The sequence below is a fragment of the Cervus elaphus genome, chromosome 23 (genome assembly GCF_910594005.1).
Source record: "Cervus elaphus chromosome 23, mCerEla1.1, whole genome shotgun sequence".
Taxonomy (NCBI): domain Eukaryota; kingdom Metazoa; phylum Chordata; class Mammalia; order Artiodactyla; family Cervidae; genus Cervus; species Cervus elaphus.
The window spans coordinates 74,881,204-74,903,458 of record NC_057837.1 but is presented as its reverse complement, the minus strand read 5'-3'; the positions used below and the strand labels follow the sequence as shown (position 1 = coordinate 74,903,458).

The 22,255-nt window shown below is 45.1% G+C and overlaps 1 protein-coding gene across 4 annotated transcripts in view; it reads right to left on the bottom strand.

Moving 5' to 3' along the window:
- EYA2 (EYA transcriptional coactivator and phosphatase 2) overlaps positions 1 to 22,255 on the bottom strand; it is a 253,660-nt gene that overhangs the window by 165,398 nt on the left and 66,007 nt on the right. For 2 of the 4 annotated variants that reach the window (XM_043883561.1, XM_043883563.1), the window contains exons 1-2: positions 21,733 to 21,885; positions 6,080 to 6,198 (exon numbers count right to left, since the gene is read on the bottom strand). In XM_043883561.1, the coding sequence (XP_043739496.1) occupies positions 6,080 to 6,188 (109 nt within the window). In that variant the 5' untranslated portion in view covers positions 6,189 to 6,198; positions 21,733 to 21,885. Of the gene's footprint in view, positions 1 to 6,079; positions 6,199 to 21,732; positions 21,886 to 22,255 lie in introns of those variants that run through there. The other 2 variants (XM_043883562.1, XM_043883564.1) reach the window with 1 other exon arrangement.

Genomic DNA, 22,255 nt, shown 5'->3' with positions numbered 1-22,255 from the left:
CAACTCACTGCCTGGGTCACATTTCTGAACAATTAAATCAGACTCCTTGGGGGTAAGATCTGGATATTTGCATTAAACTTTTACCGAAAAACTTCCCAGGAGAGTCCATTGTGCACCCCGGTTTAAAACCAGTCCTGGAGCCTGGTTCTCAAAGCACGGTCCCTGGACTGGCAACATCAGCATTGTCTGGAAATTGCTAGAAATGCAAATTCTTGGGCCCCACTCCCAAACCATGACAGAAGCAGAAATGTGGGCACGGGGCCCTGCAACCGGTATACCAACAGAACTTCCAAGGTGATTTAGATGCACCAGAGAATTTGAGAACATAAACTATCTCCTTAAATTACAGAAATATACATTCATGCACACGTAAAACATAGAAGAAATCTTCAACAACAGGAACACAAAACACTGATAACGGTAGTTACTTCTGGGGAGGGGAGGAAACCATTAAGATTGGGTAAATGCAGCAAAGAGGAATTTGGCCTAACATTCAAGTTTTTATAAGGACTATGTTACTTGGTGATCAGAAATTAAATTGTCTTAAAAAAAAAAGCAGCAGCAAGGGAGGGCGCTGCAGACAGGGGACACAGCGTGTGCTAAGGCTGTGAGATCACGGAGGGTGGAGCTCATTTAATCACCGCATACTACAGTCTTGCAGGGTGCTGTGTCTCCTGTCTCGATTCCTTTTACAAGTATTTCTTCTTCTTTTTAAAATGGTGAGTGTCATTTTAAAAAACTGAGGTGTGGTTGATCTGCAAAGTTTCAAGTGTACAGCAAAGTGATTCAGATTTTCTTTTGTTATAGGTTATTGCAAGGCATTGACTATAGGCATGTCCCTGGTGGTCCAGAGGTGAAGACTGCTCTTTCACTGCAGCATACGTGGGTTCAATCCCTAGTCAGGGAACTAAGATCCCGCAGGCCATGCAGCACAGCAAAAAAAAAAAAAAAAGCCTACTGGGGACTTCCCTGGTGGTCCAGTGGCTAAGACTCCACACTCCCAATGCAGGGGTTTGAGCTTTGATCCCTGGTCAGGGAACTAGATCCTATGTGCTGCAACTAAGACACGGTGCATTGAAATTAATTAATTAATTAAAAAACCCAAGATACTGAGTATAGTTCTCTGTGCTATACTGTAGGTGCTTGTTATTTCTCTGTTTTGTATATAGTAGTATGTACCTATTAATCCCAAACTCCTAATTTATCCCTGTCCCCCCTGTGGTAACTGTAAGTTTGTTTTCTTAAGTATTTTTTAAGCACGTACTATGCATCATACCTTGTTCTCAGCAGGTATGTAGGCAACTAAAGTAGGTAAGATCTGCCTTCAGAGAACTTACCTTCTGGTGGAGGGGCAGACAAAAAGCAAGTGAGCAAACACAGCACGCTGGGCAGGGAGTAGGAACGCAAACAAAATACACAGAACAGCATGGCTGGATGTTCTGCTGGCTTCCCCCTCACCCTGCTCCAGAACCTGACCTGTTCTCCCCCTCCATCACCACCACCGCATCTAAGCCACCGTGGCCTCTCACTTTACTGTGACTCCTTCCTCTCCAGCCCCTGGACTCCCATTGTGTGCATCCCCAGTCCTTTCTCACATGCAGCCTGAGGGATCCTGTCCACATAGATCAGATCATCTCTCATCTGCTCTCAACCCTCCCACAGCTCCCATCTCGCTCAGGGTAGAAGCCAAGTCCTTCCAAGGGCTCACGGAATCTGATCCTGGGTACCTCTCTGACCTCATCTCCCTGCCACTGGTCCCTTGCTCACTGGGCTCCAGCCACACCAACCTCCTCATTGCTCCTCGCGTGCTCTGGGACAGCGGCTGCCTCAGGACGTTTGCACCTGCTATTTCCTCTGCTTCTAAGGCTCTTCCTCCCTGTCACCATGAAGCGCTCTCGCACACCTCCTTCAGGTCTCTCTTTTTTTTCTTCCTTAAATTAACTAACCTATTTGTTTGGCTGTGTTGGGCCTTAGTTATGGCACATGGGATCTTCATTGCATCATGTGGGACGTTTCATTGCAGTGCACAGGCTTAGTTGCTCCAAGACATGTGGGATCTTACTTCTTTGACCAGGGATCAAACGCAAGTCCCCTGTATTACAAGCAGGATTCTTAACCACTGGACGGCCAGGGAAGTTACTCTTTCAGGTCCTTCTTCAAGTGTTCCCTTCCCAGTGACATTATTTCTAGTGCCCCTAATAAAAACTGCAATCCCACGTCCCTGCATTTCTTATCCCACCTTGCTTTCTGACCCCTACCGCACAGTATGTGACACCATCCACCACGCTACATATTCTTCTTTTTTTTTTTTTTTTTACTTTTTTTTTTTTTTTTACATATTCTTCTTATCCACTGTTATCACCAGACCCTTGTCCTACCAGCACCCTGGGTTAGGCTCCAGGAGGCAAAGCTTTTGTATTTTCTTGCTAGTACTTACACAATGCTGGGCATGTGCTTGAGGAAACATTTCTTGAATGAAAGAATGAATGAATAAACAAATGATTACTTCTGAAGGGAAAGACCTCTCTGATAAGAACTGGAGGATGAAGGGATGGTCCTGTGATGGGAGGAAACCTGGTCCGAGCAGAGGAACAGCGAGTGTGAAGGCCCTCAGGGCAGAATCAGACTTGTGAGTTAGAGCGAAAGAAACCAGGCCAGGGGCTGGGCGCCGTGGTCAGGGGCAATGCGGAGGGGTCCAGCCTGAGAGGCTGCCTGGGACACAAAGTGGAGCCCCCCGGCCAAGAGTAAGGAATTCAGATCTGATTCTGTACTTTTTAAGAACACCAAGCCCGCTCCATGTTTTAAGTCATATCAACCTCACATCAACCATGAGCTTGGTGGACTAATTATTCTACTTAACAGAAGAGGCACATGAGCCCCCAAGAGACTAGGCCGCTAGACTAGGGACTTTAAAAAGGTGGGGGTTAAAGTAGGAAACACAATGGGAGCCTTGGGGGTTTTCTTGGGTTTGAGTTTCCCCTCCGGACCTCCCGGAGTGTAGGCCTTGTGGCCCATGCCTCCTGGGGTCCTCCTTGGGGCTGGACCCTTGCGGCCACTCTGTAACAGAAGGGGCGGGCCCAGGAGGGGGGAGACCAGAGGTCAGGCAGGAGGAGTAGCTGAGTCTGACACTTGAGTTCGCAGCTAGAGTGGAATGTCCCCTGCTGAGTCCCGGAGCTCACTGCCCACACCAATAATCAAGAGAAAGAAACATGTGTACGTTGTTTGTGTGCGTGTGTGTGTGTGTGTGCGTGTGTAACCTGACCCTGCTGGCCCTGCCTGGTCTGAATTTGGAAGCGACCTCTCTCTGCCCCTTTGCTCACCCCCAAAGTCTTTCCCTTGGCCCTAGCTGACCCCCCGGCATTGGAAAGGGTGCAGACAGCTCCAAGTCACAAAAAAGGAGAGAGATGAGGTGTTTGTGGGTACCACCACTTGGGGAGGGTATGAACATCTGGGGTCTAAAGACCCTTAAGATCTTGAGTTTAGAAGCAGAGAGTCTGGAGCCAGAGGACTGGGTTTAATTCCTGGCCCTGCCACGAGCTGTGTGACTTTAAGCCAGTTACTCAACTCCCCAGGCCTCAAGTTCCACATCTGTAAAATGGGCTCACAACCCAATAGAGGTGTAATAATTACAAGAGAAACAGTAATTAGGAAAACGGACTTTTGAGTTGTTATTTAGTCTCGAAGTTACATCCAACTCTTCTGCAACCTCATGGACTGTAGCCCACGAGGCATGGGGTTTTCCAGGCAAGAATACTGCAGTGCATGGCCGTTTCCTTCTCCAGGGGATCCTCCTGACCCAGGGACTGAACCTGTGTCTCCTGCACTGGCAGGCATATTCTTTACCACTGTGCCACCCGGGATGCCCCGGAGTCTGATTACTTAGGTCCAAAATTGGCAATCACTAAACTGTCGTCTCAGTCAAGCCACTTAACTTGTGTCTCACCTGTAAAACAAGTGTCCACTTCTTAGAGTTGCAGACACTAAAGTGTTAATACATGTGAATGACTGACACATAGCAGGTGCCAAGGGTTTGCTTTGACAGTGATGGAGGAGGAGGAGGATTCATCTAGATTTCTATTGCTCTGAACAGGGCCTGAGACAGAATAGATGCTCACAAAAACAAAAGGCAAGAGGGGGTGGCAGTCACTCACGTTCACCACAGCTGCCCCTCAGTCCCCAGTGGTGGCAGCCAGGTTCCCAGGTGGGGACACAGGCCCTGCACTTCTAGAGCACTCAGCATCTCCAGAGAAACTAGAAATCCAGATTTTTTATGTGTACTCTCTCAATTTTTACAAGTTACCTTTATTTAAACCACAGTATAAAGCAAACAAAGACGCACCTGAAGGCCAGGCTTGGCTGTGAGCTGCCAAGTTTGTAACCATGGATTTGAGTCCACTGTGACTATTTGTCTTTTTCTTTTTTGGCCATGTTGTGTGGCATGTGGGATGTGATAGTTCCCTGACCAGGGATCAAACCCGAGTCCTCTGCATTGGAAGTGCAGAGTCTTAACCCACTGGATTTCCAGGGAAGTCCCCATTGCGGCTATTTAATTCAATGGATGTAAGTTTATTTATTATGCTTCCAAGCTGGTGGCTCAGTAGAGAATCTGCCTGCAATACATGAGACCGAGGTTTGATCCCTGGGTCAGCAAGATGCCCTGGAGAAGGGCATGGCTACCCACTCCAGTAATCATGCCTGGAGAATCCCATGGACAGAGGAGCCCCAAGGGCTAAAGTCTATGGGCTCGCAAAGAGTCAGACATGACTTAAGGACTGACACTTCACATAACATCACCTCATTTGACCCTTGCAGTAAGCACCCTACAGAGTGGTCATGTTTCCCAGCTCCCCATTCGACAAGTGAGGAAGTTGAGGCCCAGGAAGGATGAACGATTTGCTCAAGGTCACCTGGCTGGGAGTCAGTCTGGGATCCTGCTCACTCAGCAGTCTATGCCCTTTTCTGTTGCTACTGGCTCTGAAATGAAGAGTCTTTAGTTGACTGGTGCCTTCAGGCTGAAGGAAAAGGAAGACTGTCTTTGAACAGGGCTCTGGAAATTATCTCAAACTCTCAAAGAGCTCAGGGTGGCTTATCCAGATGCTCCACAGGCCTGGGAGGAATGAGAGTGTGTTGGTCTACCATGCAGCTTTGGCACAGGAGCCCAGACCCTCTTGATGGTACTCTCAGCAAGGCTGTTTCAGCTTCACGACCAGCATGTAAGACATTACTGACTGCTGTCTTGGTGACAGCAGTCATTACTCCTCAAAGCCTGGAGTTGCTTAAAAGCAAATTCCTTCTGATGTTATATTCAACTAGAACCATGTCTCTTTGGTTTTCATGACAATTACATAGCACTGTGTCCCCACGAACTGGCCTCAAACACAGACAATGAAGGAGAGACAGCCAGGGGTCTTGGGATACCAGCAGCAAATCTCAAAGCTGCTCAAACAAAGGGTTAAGCCCAATGGTTAAACATAATAGCTTAATGCCTTTTGCTAAGTAACTCTGAGCTTTACCAGGAAGGCTGACAGATCCCAAACAGTGCAAACAATAGCTGGAATTGTTCTAGTGAAAACTAGTCCGACTGCATCATTTGCCAATAATTTTTTAAACAGCTTAACTCTCCTCTGCTTCCTTGACTCCAACCCGACCTGAAAGCAAAAGGCAGATGAGTTGTTGTCCCAACGTCAACCCCCAGTAAACAGGACGCCTGCTTGGATGGGGTGATGGCAGGAGAGGACTCAGAGGTCCAGCCCCAGAGCCTGCAGGACACACCCGGGGCCAGGCCTGGAACCTGAAACTGACAAGTGCCTGTGGAGGTGTCAGCATTTCTTGGAACTGGAGACCAAGACAGCAGGTTCAGAACACGAACCAGCACACTTTACCTTTAATGACTAGACAAAATTGTTAGCAATGTACAAACTTTTGGTCCAGAGTCAATAATCTAATTGGATGGGAAGAGAAATTGTAATGACAGTACTTGGGAGAGGATTCGTGTCTAAGCCTGTCAGTCCCTTACCACGCTCCGCGGGGTGAACGGAACCACCACCAGGCCCGCTAAAACACACAGCAGGAGGCCTACCTTCTCTGTCACTCAGAGTCCAGACATCAGCGTCAGCACGGCTAAGCTTCAGTTTACCCGGATGATCACTGTTTACAGTAAGGCTGGGTGAGACCAGGAGTTCTAGCATTTCCTTGTACCTGAAAGAAAACAAAGGGAAATATAATTTATTCATTAATTATGCATGCTTACTAATGATTCCCATTTCTTTCCCTAAGAGTATAAATATTAAAGCTGATTACCTAAACTCAGCCATCTTATAAATTCTACATCATAAAAATTCACTGAACTTTTCATCAGAGGGAAATGAGGAATTGAAATGAAGTACTTGCTCCCCTCTGGAGGATACACCCACTTGATTAAAACTTTCCCCTCCTTCCTCCTGTATTTTGCCATTAGAAAAATTATATTTGGGCCTCTTTTAAATGTCATCTAAGTGAGCTGGAGTGAGCCAGGGAGACTTTCCAGTAGAGGCAGAGAGAAACAGGTGGAGAGGTAGAATTGAATTTGGATTCCTAGAAGCCAGAGGCGTGGAGAGAAGGTGGCGTTGACTGCAGTTAAGAGAAACTGAATGTGGTGTTACATGTCACTTGTGCAAACGGAGAAAGGTTCAAAAAATGTCACGGATATGTAAATGCCCCTCTAGGCAGCAGAGCTCTCAGCCCAGCGCTGTGGTCCCCATCAAGAAAGAATACACGAGCTCCTGAATCACCCAGGATTTTGATAAATGCTATGGGGTAGGGGAGGGCAGAAAGAGAAAGACAAATACCATGTGATATCATGGAATCGGGGAGTAAGGTTTTTGATTAATGGGCACAATGTCAAACACAGCAATTTTCAAAGGACTAAACTACAACCAATAACATGTGACACTGATTCAAGTGGTCCTCAGAGAAAGGCTAAGGTGGTCACTGCACATTAGTATCCAGGGTCATCCTTGGCAGGATCCATTGTTACCATGGTAACAGAACACAGTGTACCAATTGATGGCAACATGGTTATAAACACACATTCCATCCTGAAAAGATTCTGGATTCAAATTCCACTTCACTACTTGGTACTTTGAACCAAACTGCTTCAAGTCAAAAGTTTTCTCCTTTGAACAATGTGGATTATCAGTATCTCCATTAGAAGATCATGGTGAAGATGCAAAGAGACGAGATATAAGTAAAGGACCTACCAGGCAGCAACCTAAATTCCCATTCACTACCACAGGAATGAAGAATACAGGTAGAAAGGTCTCACAATGGAATACAATACAGCAATGAAAAAGATTGCCCTGGAGCGCCATGAACAGATTGCCAAACAAAGCAATGGGCGATGAGACAGAAGGGTACCTAACGTATGATACCATTTCTATGAAGTTCAAAGATATACAAATCAATATTACACACTGTTCAGGGATAGATACCAAAAAAAAAAAAAGATAATAATATGCATAGGAATGATAGACACCTGTTTCAGGAGAATGGTTAGCTAGGGGTCATCGGGGGATGCAATTTAGGAAAAGGTACCCTGGGGCTTCAACTGTGTTTGCAACAATGTAGTTCAGAGGTTGACACAAACTCTGATCCATCCATATCCAGCTTATCATCTGTTTTTGTGTGACCCATAAACTAAGAATGGCTTTCATATTTTTAAATGGTTGAAAATAATCCTAAGAAGGATAGCATTTCATGACCTGTGAAAATTATGTGAAATTCAAATTTCAGTGTCCATTAGTAAAGTCTTCTTGGAGCACAGCCCTGCTTGGCAGGTTACTGTATCCTTCACGGCTACTTTTATGCTGCAATTTCTGTGTAGAGTAGTTGCCATAGAGACCCGGAAAGCTGAAAATATTTCATATCTGGCAGTAAAAGTTTGCCACCGCCTGTTTTAGTCTGTAAGTAAGTGGTGGAGGGCAGGAGGAGAAGGGGGCAACAGAGGATGAGGTGTTGGATGGCATCACCGACTCAATGGACATGAGTTTGAGCAAGCTCCAGGAGACAGTGAAGGACAGGGAAGCCTGGCATGCTGCAGTCCACAGGGTCGCAAAGAGTCAGACATGACTTAGGGACTGAACAAGTGGTGGCTAAGTCGCTATGTCATGTCTGACTCTTGTGACCCCATGGACTGTAGCCCGTCAGGCTCCTCCATCCGTGGGATTTCCCAGGGGACCTTCTCCACCCAGGTATGGAACCAGCATCTTCTGCATTGCAGGCGGATTCTTTACTGACTGAGACACCAGGGAAGCTCTCATAGGGTTACTCTATATCTCTGCATGCCCAAAATACTCCATAATTTTTAAGAAAGAAAGAAATCACTTATCCCAGGACTTGCATATAGGAAAGACTTTATATATGCTTTTTAATCAGAAGAGAAAATTCCACACAAACTAGCTCCTAGTGTTTATGTCTTTCTGTGAGCTGATAAACATTTGGGTCTTAAGTGTTCCTGTGTATACATGGGTCCTGAGATCCGGTTTTCTTGTTCCTCAAGTGCCACAAGGCTCTCCAGAAAGAGGCCTCCGTGTCTCTTTGATATATCAAGACATATTTTGTGGAGTGTGGCAAGCAGCAGACACTGAACTTATTGTCTGAGTGTAGGTGTCAGAAATTTGCATTTTATCCAAACTCATTCCCTTCATTCTTTTGGGTATATGCAAATAATTAAAGGTTAAAAAATAAATAATGTTGTAAAAAATTGCCTTGGTCTCTAAACAGCCAAATGCTACGTGTGGGTGTAAGTGTTAGTCGCCCAGTCGTGCCCGACTCTCTGCGACCCCATGGACTGCAGTCCACCAGGTCCTTCTGTCCATGAGATTCTCCGGGCGACAGTACTGGAGTGGGTTGCCATTTCCTTCTCTAGAGGATCTTCCCGACCCAGGGATCGAACCCAGGTTTCCTGCACTGCAGGCAGATTCTTTACCGACTGAGCTACAAGGGAAGCCCCATGTGTGGGTATGAAAAGCAGCAAATTGTTAGCTAGATGACCAAATCCAGTGAAAAACATAAGGAATTGTTTTTACTCCTTCTTAGGGTTTAATATTTGAAGTAGTTGCCAATATTAAAAAATGAGGTGATTTCACGTAAGAATCTAGAGTTTCAGCTTCTCTTGAAGAATTAGAGGAATACTGACCGTTCTTGTATTGCAACTATCAGCTGGCTGCCCAGTTTGGTCAAGGCATATGAGCTCGTTTGCCATAGTCCCCACCACTCCCTAGTGTCTTGTATTTGACCCCCTCTCCCTTTTTCCATCTCCTTTCCCCGCGGTCTTTCCAGGCTTTTGTTTGAGCTCCGTGGATTATGTGCCATCAGACGAGCCTGATGAGGAAGGAAACAGCAATGTGACACTCCTGGCCTCAGTCTCATAGCTTATGATTTTTTTACTGAGTATCACTGTCGCCCTCAAGGGCAATCAGCACATCTAAACAGAGTTTATTGACGTTATAGCACAGCAAGAAGGTGTCATGAGTTTTAACTCTGGGATGGAGTATCGCTATTAAAACTTTGGTGTCTTCACCTTAGACTCTTGCCTAAGGTCCATGAAGGCCAGCTCAATGTGGAAACCACCCCTATTATCCCCACAGCATCTGATACAGAATCTTGTTCATTCTGTCATCTGATTAACATCTGTTGAAGGATGAGAGGAAGGGGGAGATGGAGGAAGACAGGAACTTGGAGGGAGAGGAGAGAGGAAATCTGTAATTGGAGCAATTAGCTTCTTTTAAAAACTCCTATTAATTTTTGTTTTCCACCTCACCCTAGAGAATGCTCCTAAAGTATTAAATATGTAATTATGTCTCCTTGTAAATGATGCTATATTGTTTTATGTGACATATGTGGGGTTTTTTGGTTTGTTTTTTGGCCATGCCAGGCACATGTGGGATTTTAGTTCCCTGACCAGGTATTGAACCTGTGCCCCTGCATTGGGAGCATGGAGTCTTAACCATTGGTCTGCCCGGGAAGTCCTGTGACATGTGTTTTAATTTATATGAATAGGATTACGCATGAGACCTCATTTGGTTTATCAGGATTTTTTCTAGTCTGCACTATGATTTTATAATATATATATATATATATATATATATATATATATTATTAGATGGTTATTTAGCTTGTAGCTAGAATTCCATACTGCATACCCACTTTATTGTATTTATGCATTGCTTTAGTGATGGACATATAGGATGCCTTCATCTCTCAGCTACTATAAACAATGTTGCAATGAACATATTCATTAAACATATATATACACACACACATAACACACACATGTATATGTAATGTGGTGTAGTTACACACACATACATATTCTTAAAACATATAAATATTTGAGGAGGATTCCTGTCTTACTGGGTATACATGAAATGAACCTGACCCAAGTACTAGCAGATTTTTCTTCATAAATCCTGGGCTAATCTAGATTTTTACCATAAGTACATGTGCGTTCTAATTTCATAAATTCTTGCTAACACTTGGCATTGTCAAGCTTTCTAATGGCTGCCAAACTGCTGAATGGAAAGCAATTATCTCATACTGGTTTTAATTTTCATTTCTATGATTACTAGAGAGTTTGAACATATATTCACATAATTGTGGGCCATATGAGCTTCTAGGAACTGTCTATTCATACCTTTTATCCTTGCCCATCCTTCTACTGGGTTTTCTTTTCTCTCCCTTTTTGTTGATTTCCTGGAGTGCCTTGTAGAGTCTAGGTATTACTCCATTGTTGGTTTTGTTTTTTTCTTTTTGATGACAAAGCAAAAGGAGTGCGTCAAGACTGTATATCGTCAGCCTGCTTATTTAACTTCTATGCAGAGTACATCATGTGAAACGCCAGGCTGGATGAATCACAAGCTGGAATCAAGATTGCCAGAAGAATATGAATAATCTCAGATATGCAGATGACAGAACCCTAAAGGCAGAAAGCGAAGAGGAACTAAAGAGCCTCTTGATGAAGGTGAAAGAGGAGAATGAAAAACTGGCTTTAAAACTCAACATTTGAAGAACTAAGATCATGGCATTTGGACCCATCACTTCATGGCAAATATGGAATGGCAAAAATGGAAACAGTGACAGACTTTATTTTCTTGGGCTCCAAAATCACTGTAGATGGTGACTGCAGCCATGAAATTAAAAGATGCTTGCTCCTTGGAAGAAAAGCTATGACAAATGTAGACCGCATATTAAAAAGCAGACACATCACTTGCTGACAAAGGTCCATACAATCAAAGCTATGGTTTTTCCAGTTGTCCTGTATGGGGGTGACAGTTGGACCATAAATAAAGTTGAGTGCAGAAGAATTGATGCTTCTGAACCATGTGGCGCTACAGAAGACTCTTGAGAGTCCCCTGGACAGCAAGGGGATCCAACCAGTCAATCCTAAAGGAAATCAACCCTGAATATTCACGGGAAGGGCTGCTGCTGAAGCTGAAGCTCCAATAGTTTGGCCACCTGATGTGAAAAGCTGACTCATCAGAAAAGACCCTGATGCTGGGAAAGATTGAGGGCAGGAGGAGAAAGGGGTGACAGAGGATGAGATGGTTGGATGGCATCACCGACTCAACGGACATGGGCCTGAAAAACTCCGGGAGATGGTGAAGGACAGGGAAGCCTGGCGTGCTGCAGTCTGTGGGGTTGCAAAGAGTCAGACACAACTGAGTGACTGAACAACAAGATATTGCAGGGCAACTAAGGCAGGACTTGAAGGCTCAGGGCCCCAGAGATGAGACGTGGACTGAGGTAAGTCTGGCCTCGACTACTTTTCCCCTCAAGACATTTGCCAATTTATAAGCACGGAAGGAAAAAAAAAGCAGCTTAGAGTTTTCCAGTCTCAACGAGCTGGGGAGACAAAAATTGGAGTTCAGGTTACTAAGGCAGCTAGGACCCAAGGAGCTAAGATCTTAGAGATGTGAGAACCACAGAGAAGTCAGCCTGACATCGGTGACAGTCGTTACCTTTGAGGTGTTTGCTGAAACCTAACCTGGGTGGGGTAAGAGTCAGAGAAGCCAAGTAAAAAGGGGGTGGCTAAGAAGGCAAGAAATGAAGCAGAGGACTGGCAATCTCCCAGTACCAGGGAGACAAAATTGGAGTTCATGGTCCATCAAGATGAGAATCCTTGGTAAACAAATCGGCCTTTTAATGAGACCTCTGAGAAGTCACTCCCTTGGAGTAAGGACTATCCAAATAGATCCTGTCTTGAATCATTTAAATCTCTTATTAGATCAAAGTGATTTGCCTCAACTGTCTCACTACTTGCCAGAAGAGCAACTTTTCTTTTGGGGAAGATGTCATCTTCCACAGTTTCCAAAAACTTTCCTACACAATGCTTAGCATTTCATAAAAATACAGGCATGCAAGAGACAAAACCAAACATTCAAAAACCATGACAAAAAAACCAAACTCATATATAAGAGTCAGATATCAGAGTAACTAAGCAAGGACTTCTCAACAACCTTGATAATATGATCAAGAAAAGAGATTTACAATGGAAAATGCTACTAGAGAACTAGAATCACTAAAAAAAAATCAAATGGAAATTCTAAATCTGAAAAATACAATAACTGAAATTCAGAATTCAGCAGAGCATTTGAATCACAGATTCAAGTATAACAGAAGAAAAGATATATATATAGAAGAAAGATATATATATATATATAAACAGAAGAAAAGAATGAACTGGGAGATAAGTCACTAGACAAATTTCAGAACGAAGGTTGGAAAACAAGTTTTTAAAAAAGCATAAAGTGAACATGGGACATGGAGTAAAGGTCTAACATACATGTAACAGGACCACAGAGGAGAGGAGAGAGAGAGCAACTTAGAAACAATATTTAATGACAAACTGGCCAAAAACCCCTCAAGATTGAGGAGGAACATCAAGCCAAAGCAATGAAGAAATTTTGTGAATTAGAAGCAGGATAAATACAGAGAAAAATACTCCACGGCATATCACAGTTTCAAACTATACACATGTGAGAATATATTAATCTCAAAAGCAGTCAGAGGGGGAATAAGGCAAATTATTTTTAAAGAAAGTCTAATAAGATTTCTCAACAGAAGCGATGGAAACCAGAAAACAACGGAATTTTATCTGCCAATGTAGAATACTATGCCAACAAAAATCCTTCAAATATGAAGAAAAAATGAAACAAATTAAGATCATTTGCCACTTGATTTTGCTACAAAATTTAGATTACTGTAGCAAATAGACTTGCAGTACAAAATAATACTCTGGAAGCATAAAAATTCAAGGAGGGATAAAGAGCAACATAAAAGGGTAAATTCAAGAGCAGAGAGGAACAAATAACCTTAACACATTCTAAGGACTGTGCATTTTCCTTGTAGTACAAGTACTAATTTATAGTAAACTTGTAAAGATTTATCATGGGTGCATTCTATAATATTTAGGGTAACTGCTTAGAGAATAAAAATAATAAATGTATGCCAACAAGCTAATCCAGGAGAAGGTGGAATAATAAAAATACTTGATTAATCCAAAGAAAGCAAGAAAGAAAAGAAACAAAGAAGAGATGGAACGCATAGAAAAAAATGATAGATTTAAACTTCAATTTATCAATAACTACATTCAATGCACTGCATTAGGGTCTTTGTTAGGTAATGCAAGATCTAAAATTCAAACATACCTAGAGCAGTACAAACATACCATCCTTAGGAGGAAAATAAATAAACATCACTAACAACGTCAACGGAGAAAGCAATGGCACCCCACTCCAGTACTCTTGCCTGGAAAATCCCATGGACAGAGGAGCCTGGTAGGCTACAGTCCATGGGGTCGCGAAGAGTCAGACACGACTGAGTGACTTCATTTTCACGCATTGGAGAAGGAAATGGCAACCCACTCCAGTGTTCTTGCCTGGGGAATTCCAGGGACGGCGGAGCCTGGTGGGCTGTCGTCTATGGGGTCGCACAGAGTCGGACACGACTGACGCGACTTAGCAGCAGCAGCAGCAGCAACGTCAAAGCAATAGAAATGTTAGTCCCGGGACTTCCCTGGCACACCAGTGGTTAGGACTCCGTGCTCTCACTGCTGAGGATCTGGGTTCAATCCCTGGTTAGGGAACTAAGATCCACAAGCTGCCCAGTATGGCCAAAAAAAAAAAAAGTAGTCCCTAAAATAAATGCAATATATTTAAAAAATGTTAGTCCTCACACACCAAACAGGACCCCAAGTTAAGAACCTGATTATTGTTCTTTCCTGGTGCCACCTAGAGCTTATGGGCACTGCTATCTCATAGAAGCAAACCATTAACCACAAACTAGAGCAACATGAATAGTTCAAGGCAACATAAAGTGAGAGAAACCCTTCCAAAAATTCTAACCATAGCTCCTATGTCCCAAGCACCTGTTATGTGCCAGGCACTTTCCTTGATAATTTTTACCTTAATTATCTCCTTTAATTCTCTCAACCACCTGGGGAAATAGGATTATCCATGTCTATTGGGTTCACCATAAAAGTTCATTCAGGGAACAAATTTTTTGGCTAACCCAATGTTTCCCAACAGGATGATGAATCATTCCTGTTTGGTGAACATTTCCTATTGTGCCCTGAGGATCTTAAAGAAAAAAAAAAAAAAAAGAAAGCTTTGTAAATTTCAGCACAGGGTGAATGTTGTGTTCATGTTTTATGGGTCATATTGTTTTATTATTGAATTACCTGAGGCATCAGAGGAAGTGGCACTAATCTCTCTGGTGTTTTGAGGGCTCTGAAGGTCCTAACCTGGCCCCATTATAGCACTCATTTTATAGACAATAGAAATAAAAACAGCTAACACTTAAAGATCATTGACTCTGGGGCTAGGAGCTCTTTGCATGTATCAGCTCACCTTAATGCAGTGATGTGGGTAGAGATGAGGAGGCTGAGGTTAAGACAGTGACCTGCTCGTTAGTGGGGGAGCCAGGATTCAGAACCAGGTGGTCTGGCTCCAGCGTCTGTGCTCTTAACCATGTAGTTGTTGTTGTTTGGTTACTAATTCATCTTCAACTCTTTTGTGACTCCATGGACTGTAGCCCATCAAGGCTCCTCTGTCCATGGGATTTCCCAGGCAAGAATATTGCCATCTCCTTCTCCAGGGGATCTTCCCGACCCAGGGATTGAACCCAGGTCTCTTGTATTTCCCATTGAGCCACCTGGGAAGTGTGCTCTTAACCACAGCTTGCGAGTGAAACTGGGTCAGAATTTAAACCCAGGGTCCATCCAGCTCCAACACCCACTAAGCCGGCTCTGTCACCTGCTACGTGGGTTCAAATCCTAGCTTTGTGTCTTATGAGCCTTGTGACCTTGGGCAAGTTATTTAACTTCTCTGAGCCTTATGCAACAGAATGGAGAAAATAATAATACCCTCTCAAGGAGGTTGTTCTGCACATTTTGTCAGAGAAGGCCTGAGTGAGTGTGTATTCAATAAAGAGTAATTACTGACATTATTTGCATTCACACAGACAAAAGCTTGAAAGACACAGTGGTCGATGCTGGGAACTGCCTTGAGGACTATCTGGAAACCACTGGTTCCTATCAGGGTCTGACAGGCAGAGTTAGTTCAGTTCTCTCACAGTTTTGGGGGACACTTCCTTCGCTTTCTCCTCCACCCCTTACAATTACCTGAAAGAAGAGACTGGCTTATTCTCTTTGCAGCAAAGGTTAGAGAGAAATCAGGCTTGTCATAAGAGTCTGAGGGGAAGAGAAAGACTCAGCTTCCTTTTCATGAAGGCAGGGAAAGGAAGTGAAGGCACAGGATTCATTTACCAAACAAAATTTTGTCCTGCTTTGCACTGTTGCAAAATCCCGATACCCCAGCAGCTTCAGAACCGGGACAGGAGGAATGAGAAAGAAGAAAGAGGCCCAAGTCCCCGCCCTCTGCCCTCTCCTCCTTCTGCCGCTGCCAGTGGCTTGCCATCATTTGTTATCCTTGTCACCACCGGTGTCCCCGGGGACGGAGAAGCTCTGGGGGAGTGTGGAGGAGCCCCAGAGATGACAGCTGGAGGGTGGGGGCGGGGTGACTTCAAAGGTTGGGAAGCATCAAAAGCAGATGGAGGGTCCCAGGCGGGCGGGCAGCTCACCTTTCCACACCCCCCGCCGAGCACACTCTACCTTGGCTGAGAACAGGGGCTCTGCCTGCTGGATGCAGAGGACAGATGGCCAGTCAGCCAAAGGGCCCTTAGAGAGGGCCAACTCCCGGCAGCCTTCGGGGGCTTAGAAATCCAAACCTGCCAACAGCGATCACCAGCTTCTGGAGGGGCAACAGCTGTGGCCCAAATCGGGACCTTCCTGGCTGCCTACACCCCATTTGATTTCATTCAAAATACATCTGCTTATCGTGAAATGTCTCTGCCCCCCCACCTCCGTCTCCCGGAGCCTAGGCGGGGTGGGGATGGGCACTCGTCGCACAAAAAGCCCAGGGTTTCCCCCCTCCTCCCCCTCCTTCAGCTCTCATGTCCAATCCATTATTCGGGGTTGTCAAATGTACCTGCTAACATCCACGGAACCTGTGAGCTTCTCCCTACCGGCCCCCACGGCCATCGCCCAGGGCCAAGCCGCCACCCTCTCTGCCCTGGACAACTACCGCCGGCCTCCGAGCCGCCTCCCTGGGGCCACTCTGGCCTCCCTCCAGCTCGTTCTCTGCGTGCCAGCCAGAGGAACTTCTGACAACATAAATCTGAACCTGCCGCCTTCACTTCATCCTTGCTTAAAACCTCTGATCGTTCTTAGAACAAAGGAAAAACTTCTGAGCGCAGCCTTGATCCAGTTTCCCCTCGCTCACTGTCTCACTCCAGGGTGCTGGCCTTCCTCTCCCCCCACGCTCTCTGTCACGGGGCCTTTGCACATGCCGTTTCGTCTGCCTGGAATACCATTCCCCTCCGCCTGCCCTTTGGGGGTCTCAGCTCTAGCAGGATTTCCTCAGGGATCTGGGGTACTACCCTTCCCTGAGTACAGACCCTTCCCCCCCGGCGCCTTCCAGGGACCCATGCCCTCTCTTTCACACGCCAGTCACTGTAACAATTTTTAGACTATTTAATTTCCATCTGTCTTCCCAACCAGCCTACAACCTCCCTGATGGCAGGGATTTTATTTTGTCCACCACTACAGTCCCCAGATCTCCTGCAGGGCCTGGTTCTTGATGACTATTTAATAAATACTTGTTGTAATATGGATGGATGTGCTGTATGAATAAACGTTACTTATTTACCGCCTGTTATATATTCCAAACACCGTGCTGGTCACCGTCATTGTCACTGCTCTGGACAGGACACTCATTTACATTCGTTGCCTGGCCCTTCTAGGAAAGGATTTTGAGACCCCTGGTTTACTCTTCCTGCCAGCGTTAGCACTGTAGGTAGACATGATCAGAAGTACGTGGATATTGGCTGTGGATCAATGAAGCCGTGTGCCACAATTACTGAGCCCACGAGCCTAGAGCCTGCACACCACAATGAGAAGCCCAGGAGTAGTCCCCGATCGCCCCAACTAGAGAAAGCCCGCATGCAGCAACGAAGACCCAGTACAGCCAAAAATAAATAAAAAATTTAAAAGTACATGGATGTTGGATGCTACTATCCCCAGGCCATCCCAGAAGGGAGAAGTGTCCAAAAGCTCCTGAGCAAATGATACAGGTGTTTGTTAATTATGGTTGTCACACTTATTAAGTTCTGCCTGGCTATCATGTACTTGGTGTTCCTGCTTCCAGGTCCCATTAGTTTAATTTTTTTTCCAGCTTTATTGAGATATAACTGAAACTTTACGTAAGTTTAAGGCATATGACGAGATGATTTCACACATGTACATATTGCAGAGGGATTTTGGTAGTCCCACGTGGAGCTTAGAAAGCAGGAAGAGAAAGCAGACACGTCCAGAGTCACAGCATGGAGGAGAAAGTTATCACTTAAGAAAGAAAGAACATGGTGGGAGCAGAGGGTGCCTGGCACTTGGTCCTGGTGGGTCTTGTGGCAACAGCATCTTTCCTTTCTTTAGGGGAACTGATTCTCCCCCACTTTCTGTGCATGTAGCTTGGGTGGGGCTGACTGACAGGCCCGGAGACTGGCCATTTGCATCCTCCATCCCTCTGTCTAGTGATTGGCTCAAGGGTTATGGTCACGTGAGTCAGTGGAGGCCAACGGGAGGCCTGGGGTTACCCGATATAGAAGACATTTCTCCCACAGGACACAAATCTTGGAAGGTATCTATTTCACTGGCAGTGCAAGTCCACAGACTACCTTTGAGTGGCACAGTCTTAGAAGACTGTGACTCCCATTCTGATACATGCACATCACGTCTTTGGTGTTCAGTGTAAGAATAAACTGTAAGTGCCGTGAAATTCAGGGGTTGCTGTCCCCACAGACGACTTCCACATCTAGGGGGAAGGATGCCACCTGCGGACTGGTACAGTCACAAGCCTCTCCTCCTGTCCACATCTCCATCCTTCCACCCTGTCTCCCCCTTTACAGTGGGGAAGATGTCACTTAACAGAAGTTGCGGGGCGAGGCTGGGATACAGAGGGAACCATCACCCCAGATGAATGAGGTACTTTCTGTCTCCTCTCCAAATGCGAGGAAGAAGGCTGGTAAAGTAGGAACACAGTTGACACTAAATTCATTCACTGATTCATTCACCGAGTCAAGCTGTCATTTAGAATCACTGACTCTATTCATGTTGCTCTTGTTCAGTTGCTAAGTCGTGCCTGACTCTTTGTGACCCCATGGACTGCAGCACGCCAGGCTTCCCTGTCCTTCACCATCTCCTGGAGCTTGCTCAAACTCATGTCCATTGAGTCAATGATGCCATCCAACCATCTCATCCTCTGTTGTCCTCTTCTCCTTTTGCCTTCAATCTTTCCAGCATCAGTCTTTTCCAATGAGTCAGCTCTTCACATCAGGTGGCCAAAGGATTGGAGCTTCAGCTTCAGCATGAGCCCTTTCAATGACTATTCAGGTTTGATTTCCTTTAGAATTGACTAGTTTGATCTTGCAGTCCAAGGGACTCTCAAAAGTCTTAACACCACAATTCAAAGGCATCAATTTTTCGGTGCTCAGCCTTCTTTAGGGTCCAACTCTCACATCCATACATGACTGCTGGAAAAACCGCAGCCTTGACTATTCAGACCTTTGTTGACAAAGTGATCTTTGCTTTTTAACACACTGTCTAGGTTTGTCATAGCTTTCCTTCCAAGGAGCAAGGATCTTTTAATTTTATGGCTGCAGTCACCACCTGCAGTGACTTTGGAGCCCAGGAAAATAAAGTCTGTCACTGCTTCCACTTTTTCCCCATCTATTTGCCATGAAGTGATGGGACCAGATACCATGATCTTAGTTTTTTGAATGACTCTATTCATATCATACACCAAAAATCAAAACTGTTACTCATTCACTAATTTACTCCCCCCGCCCGCCCAGTTTTTTTAGGAAGACCAAGGACTGTTCCAGGCACTGGGGATACAGTGTCAAATTGGTCAGACAAGTTCCCTGCTCTCACAGAGTTGCCATTCTAGATTGACTTGCTCTTCAGTCCTAGTTGGCATTCATCAATGGGTGACCCCAGATAGCTGGGTCAGATCTCCCAGCCACATAGATGGATCTCCTCCTGCTCTATTATCTCTATTATCTATTATTACAGGTCTATTATCTATATTACTCTAATTTTTTATGATACAGTTTTAAGGACCCAGCTAATATCTCAAAACATTTCAATAAATTTTAGAATTGTAGATAAAACTAAGGCCATCTTAGATGTGGGTTCGATCTCTGAGTTGGGAAGATCCCCTGGAGGAGGGCATGGCAACCCACTCCAGTATTCTTACCTGAAGAATCCCACGGACAGAGGAGCCTGGTGGGCTACAATCCATAGGGTCACAAAGAGTCGGACACGACTGAAGTGACTTAGCATGCATGCAAGGGCACCTCTGGTCACTATCTCCCATTAGCTACATCCACAATGACCAATACAAGGAAGAGCTTCACAGACCTTGTTCTAGTCATAAACACACAAAACACCCACTATATCCTTAAATACACACAGTACTGTCATAAATGTATTTCACGAATATGTTTTTATTAATGTTATTTCCCTGAACATCCTATTCTAGGACATTTTTGGCTCTAATAAGAAAATGTCTTGATGTTCATTCCATGCAATGACATAGAGATCTAGCCTATTCTTTTTAACTGCTGCATGGGATTCCCAGGGCTCTGGGTCAGCCCTCAGATCTCCTAAGGTTGGTTGTTATAACTTAATGCCGCAGTGCCTGAGCTGGGTCTTCTTGGGAGCACAAGCATGCAGTTCTCTAGGGGTGATAGCCCAAAGTAAAACTGCGGGGTCTGCCTTTAAAATTGTAAGGGACATTGGCAAATTGCCTTGGAGTGGCTGATCGAAATTTATATGCCCAATGGCCCTGTCCTATCTTCACACGTTGTATTGTTTCCATTCCCTGATGGGAAGGCCTTTATCCAAAACTCTCTTAGGAAGACGCAGCAATTATCTGCATCTGCCCCACAGCAGCAGTCCATTCCTTTTACCATCTTTCAGTCAAGCAGATGAAGTTCTTATCTTAGAAAGGAAAGCCTTGTGTCTTATGTCAGAAAGGAAAACCAGCCTGAGCCTTGAATCTTAGCCCCAGACTTAGTCAGGTCTGATAAATTCTCTTGTATGTGAACTTGGTGCAGAATAAAAACAGTCAATGGAAGAATTTTTACTACGCTTCTCTCAGCCCCAATACCATGTAAAACAAGGGCCCATTGTTTAGGAGAATCCAGTTTTGTTTTTTATTTTGAGATCATTGCAGAGTCACAAGAAGTTGTTAAAAAAAAAAAAAAGTACAAAGAGGTCCTGGGTACCCTTGATTCAATTCCCTCCCTCCTCACCCACAATTATATCTTCCATAATCATAGTACAAGATCAAAACCAGAACACTGACATTGGGACAGTGTGTTTGTATCTCTGTGTCATCTTATCTCATCTGCTGATTCATGTAACCACCAATGCAATCAAGAGAGAACTATTCTGGGACTCCCCTGGTGGTCCAGGGGCTAAGACTCCATACTCTCAATGCAGGGGGCCTGGGTTCGATCCCTGGTCAGGGAATTAGACCCCATACGCCACAACTAAAGACCCTGCCTGCTGCAACTAAAAAGCATCCCACATTCCACAACGAATATCAAAGACCCTGCATGCACAATTAAGACCTGGTGTAGTCAAATAAATATTTTTAAAAAGAACCCTCCGAAAAAAAGAAACAACTATCCCATCACCACAAAGATCTCCTTTGTGCCACCCCATTCAGAGGTGCAGTCTCCTTCACCCCCCTCAACACCCTTAACCCTTGGCAATCACTAACCCTTTCTTCATCTCTAAAATGTCACTTTCAGAATACTACATAAATAGAATCATACAGTACATGACCGCTGGAGATTGGCTTAAAAAATGACTCAAGGTCAGATGCTTGCATTTTACAGTGCGCTTTCCCATATTCACTAGACCCACAAGAGACAAACTTCACAAAAGCGCCCAACGTGTGGTGACAATCGAGATGGGACCACACACACTCCCCTGATTTCAGGTTGGGTTCAGCACAGCCCTGGAGCAAAATGCAGAACTTTATAGAATATTTCTCATGCAGAGCCATTAAAAAAAGACTCCAACCCAAACCAACAAAACAAGGTACAAAGCAAAACAGTGGGGACTCTTACTGTAAGGGAAGGCTTGCCCGCGCCAGCGGTGGCTGGGGAACAACACCAAGGGCTCCGAGGCCACCGGGAGCCCGGGGATCTCCCCAGCAGGCAGGCAAGCGGCAGCCGGCGGCAGGCAGCGCTCCTTGGGTGGCAAAGGCCTTTTGCTGAGTCCAGTCCCTGCATTCAGTAGACACCACACCAGCCCTGCTGCCCATCACTGCCCCGCTCCCTCTTACTCACCCAACCACAGTCCACCGCAATGGCGTGGACCTGTTTTAAACCACTGAGAAACTGCTTCTGAGGTCACAGAGCAAGAACGTTTTAATGTGAAGGAAGAGGGAGGGGTGGGAGAAAGATAGTGGAGAAATGCAAAAAGAAACAGTACTAGAAACAAAAGATTAGAGGGACTTCCCTGGTGGTCCAGGGGTTAAGAAACTGCCCTCCAATGCAGGGGACGTGGCTTCCAGCCCTGGTCGGGGGACTGAGCTCTCACATGGCCCAGGGCAACTAAGCCCAAGCACTGCAACTATAGAGCCGGTGA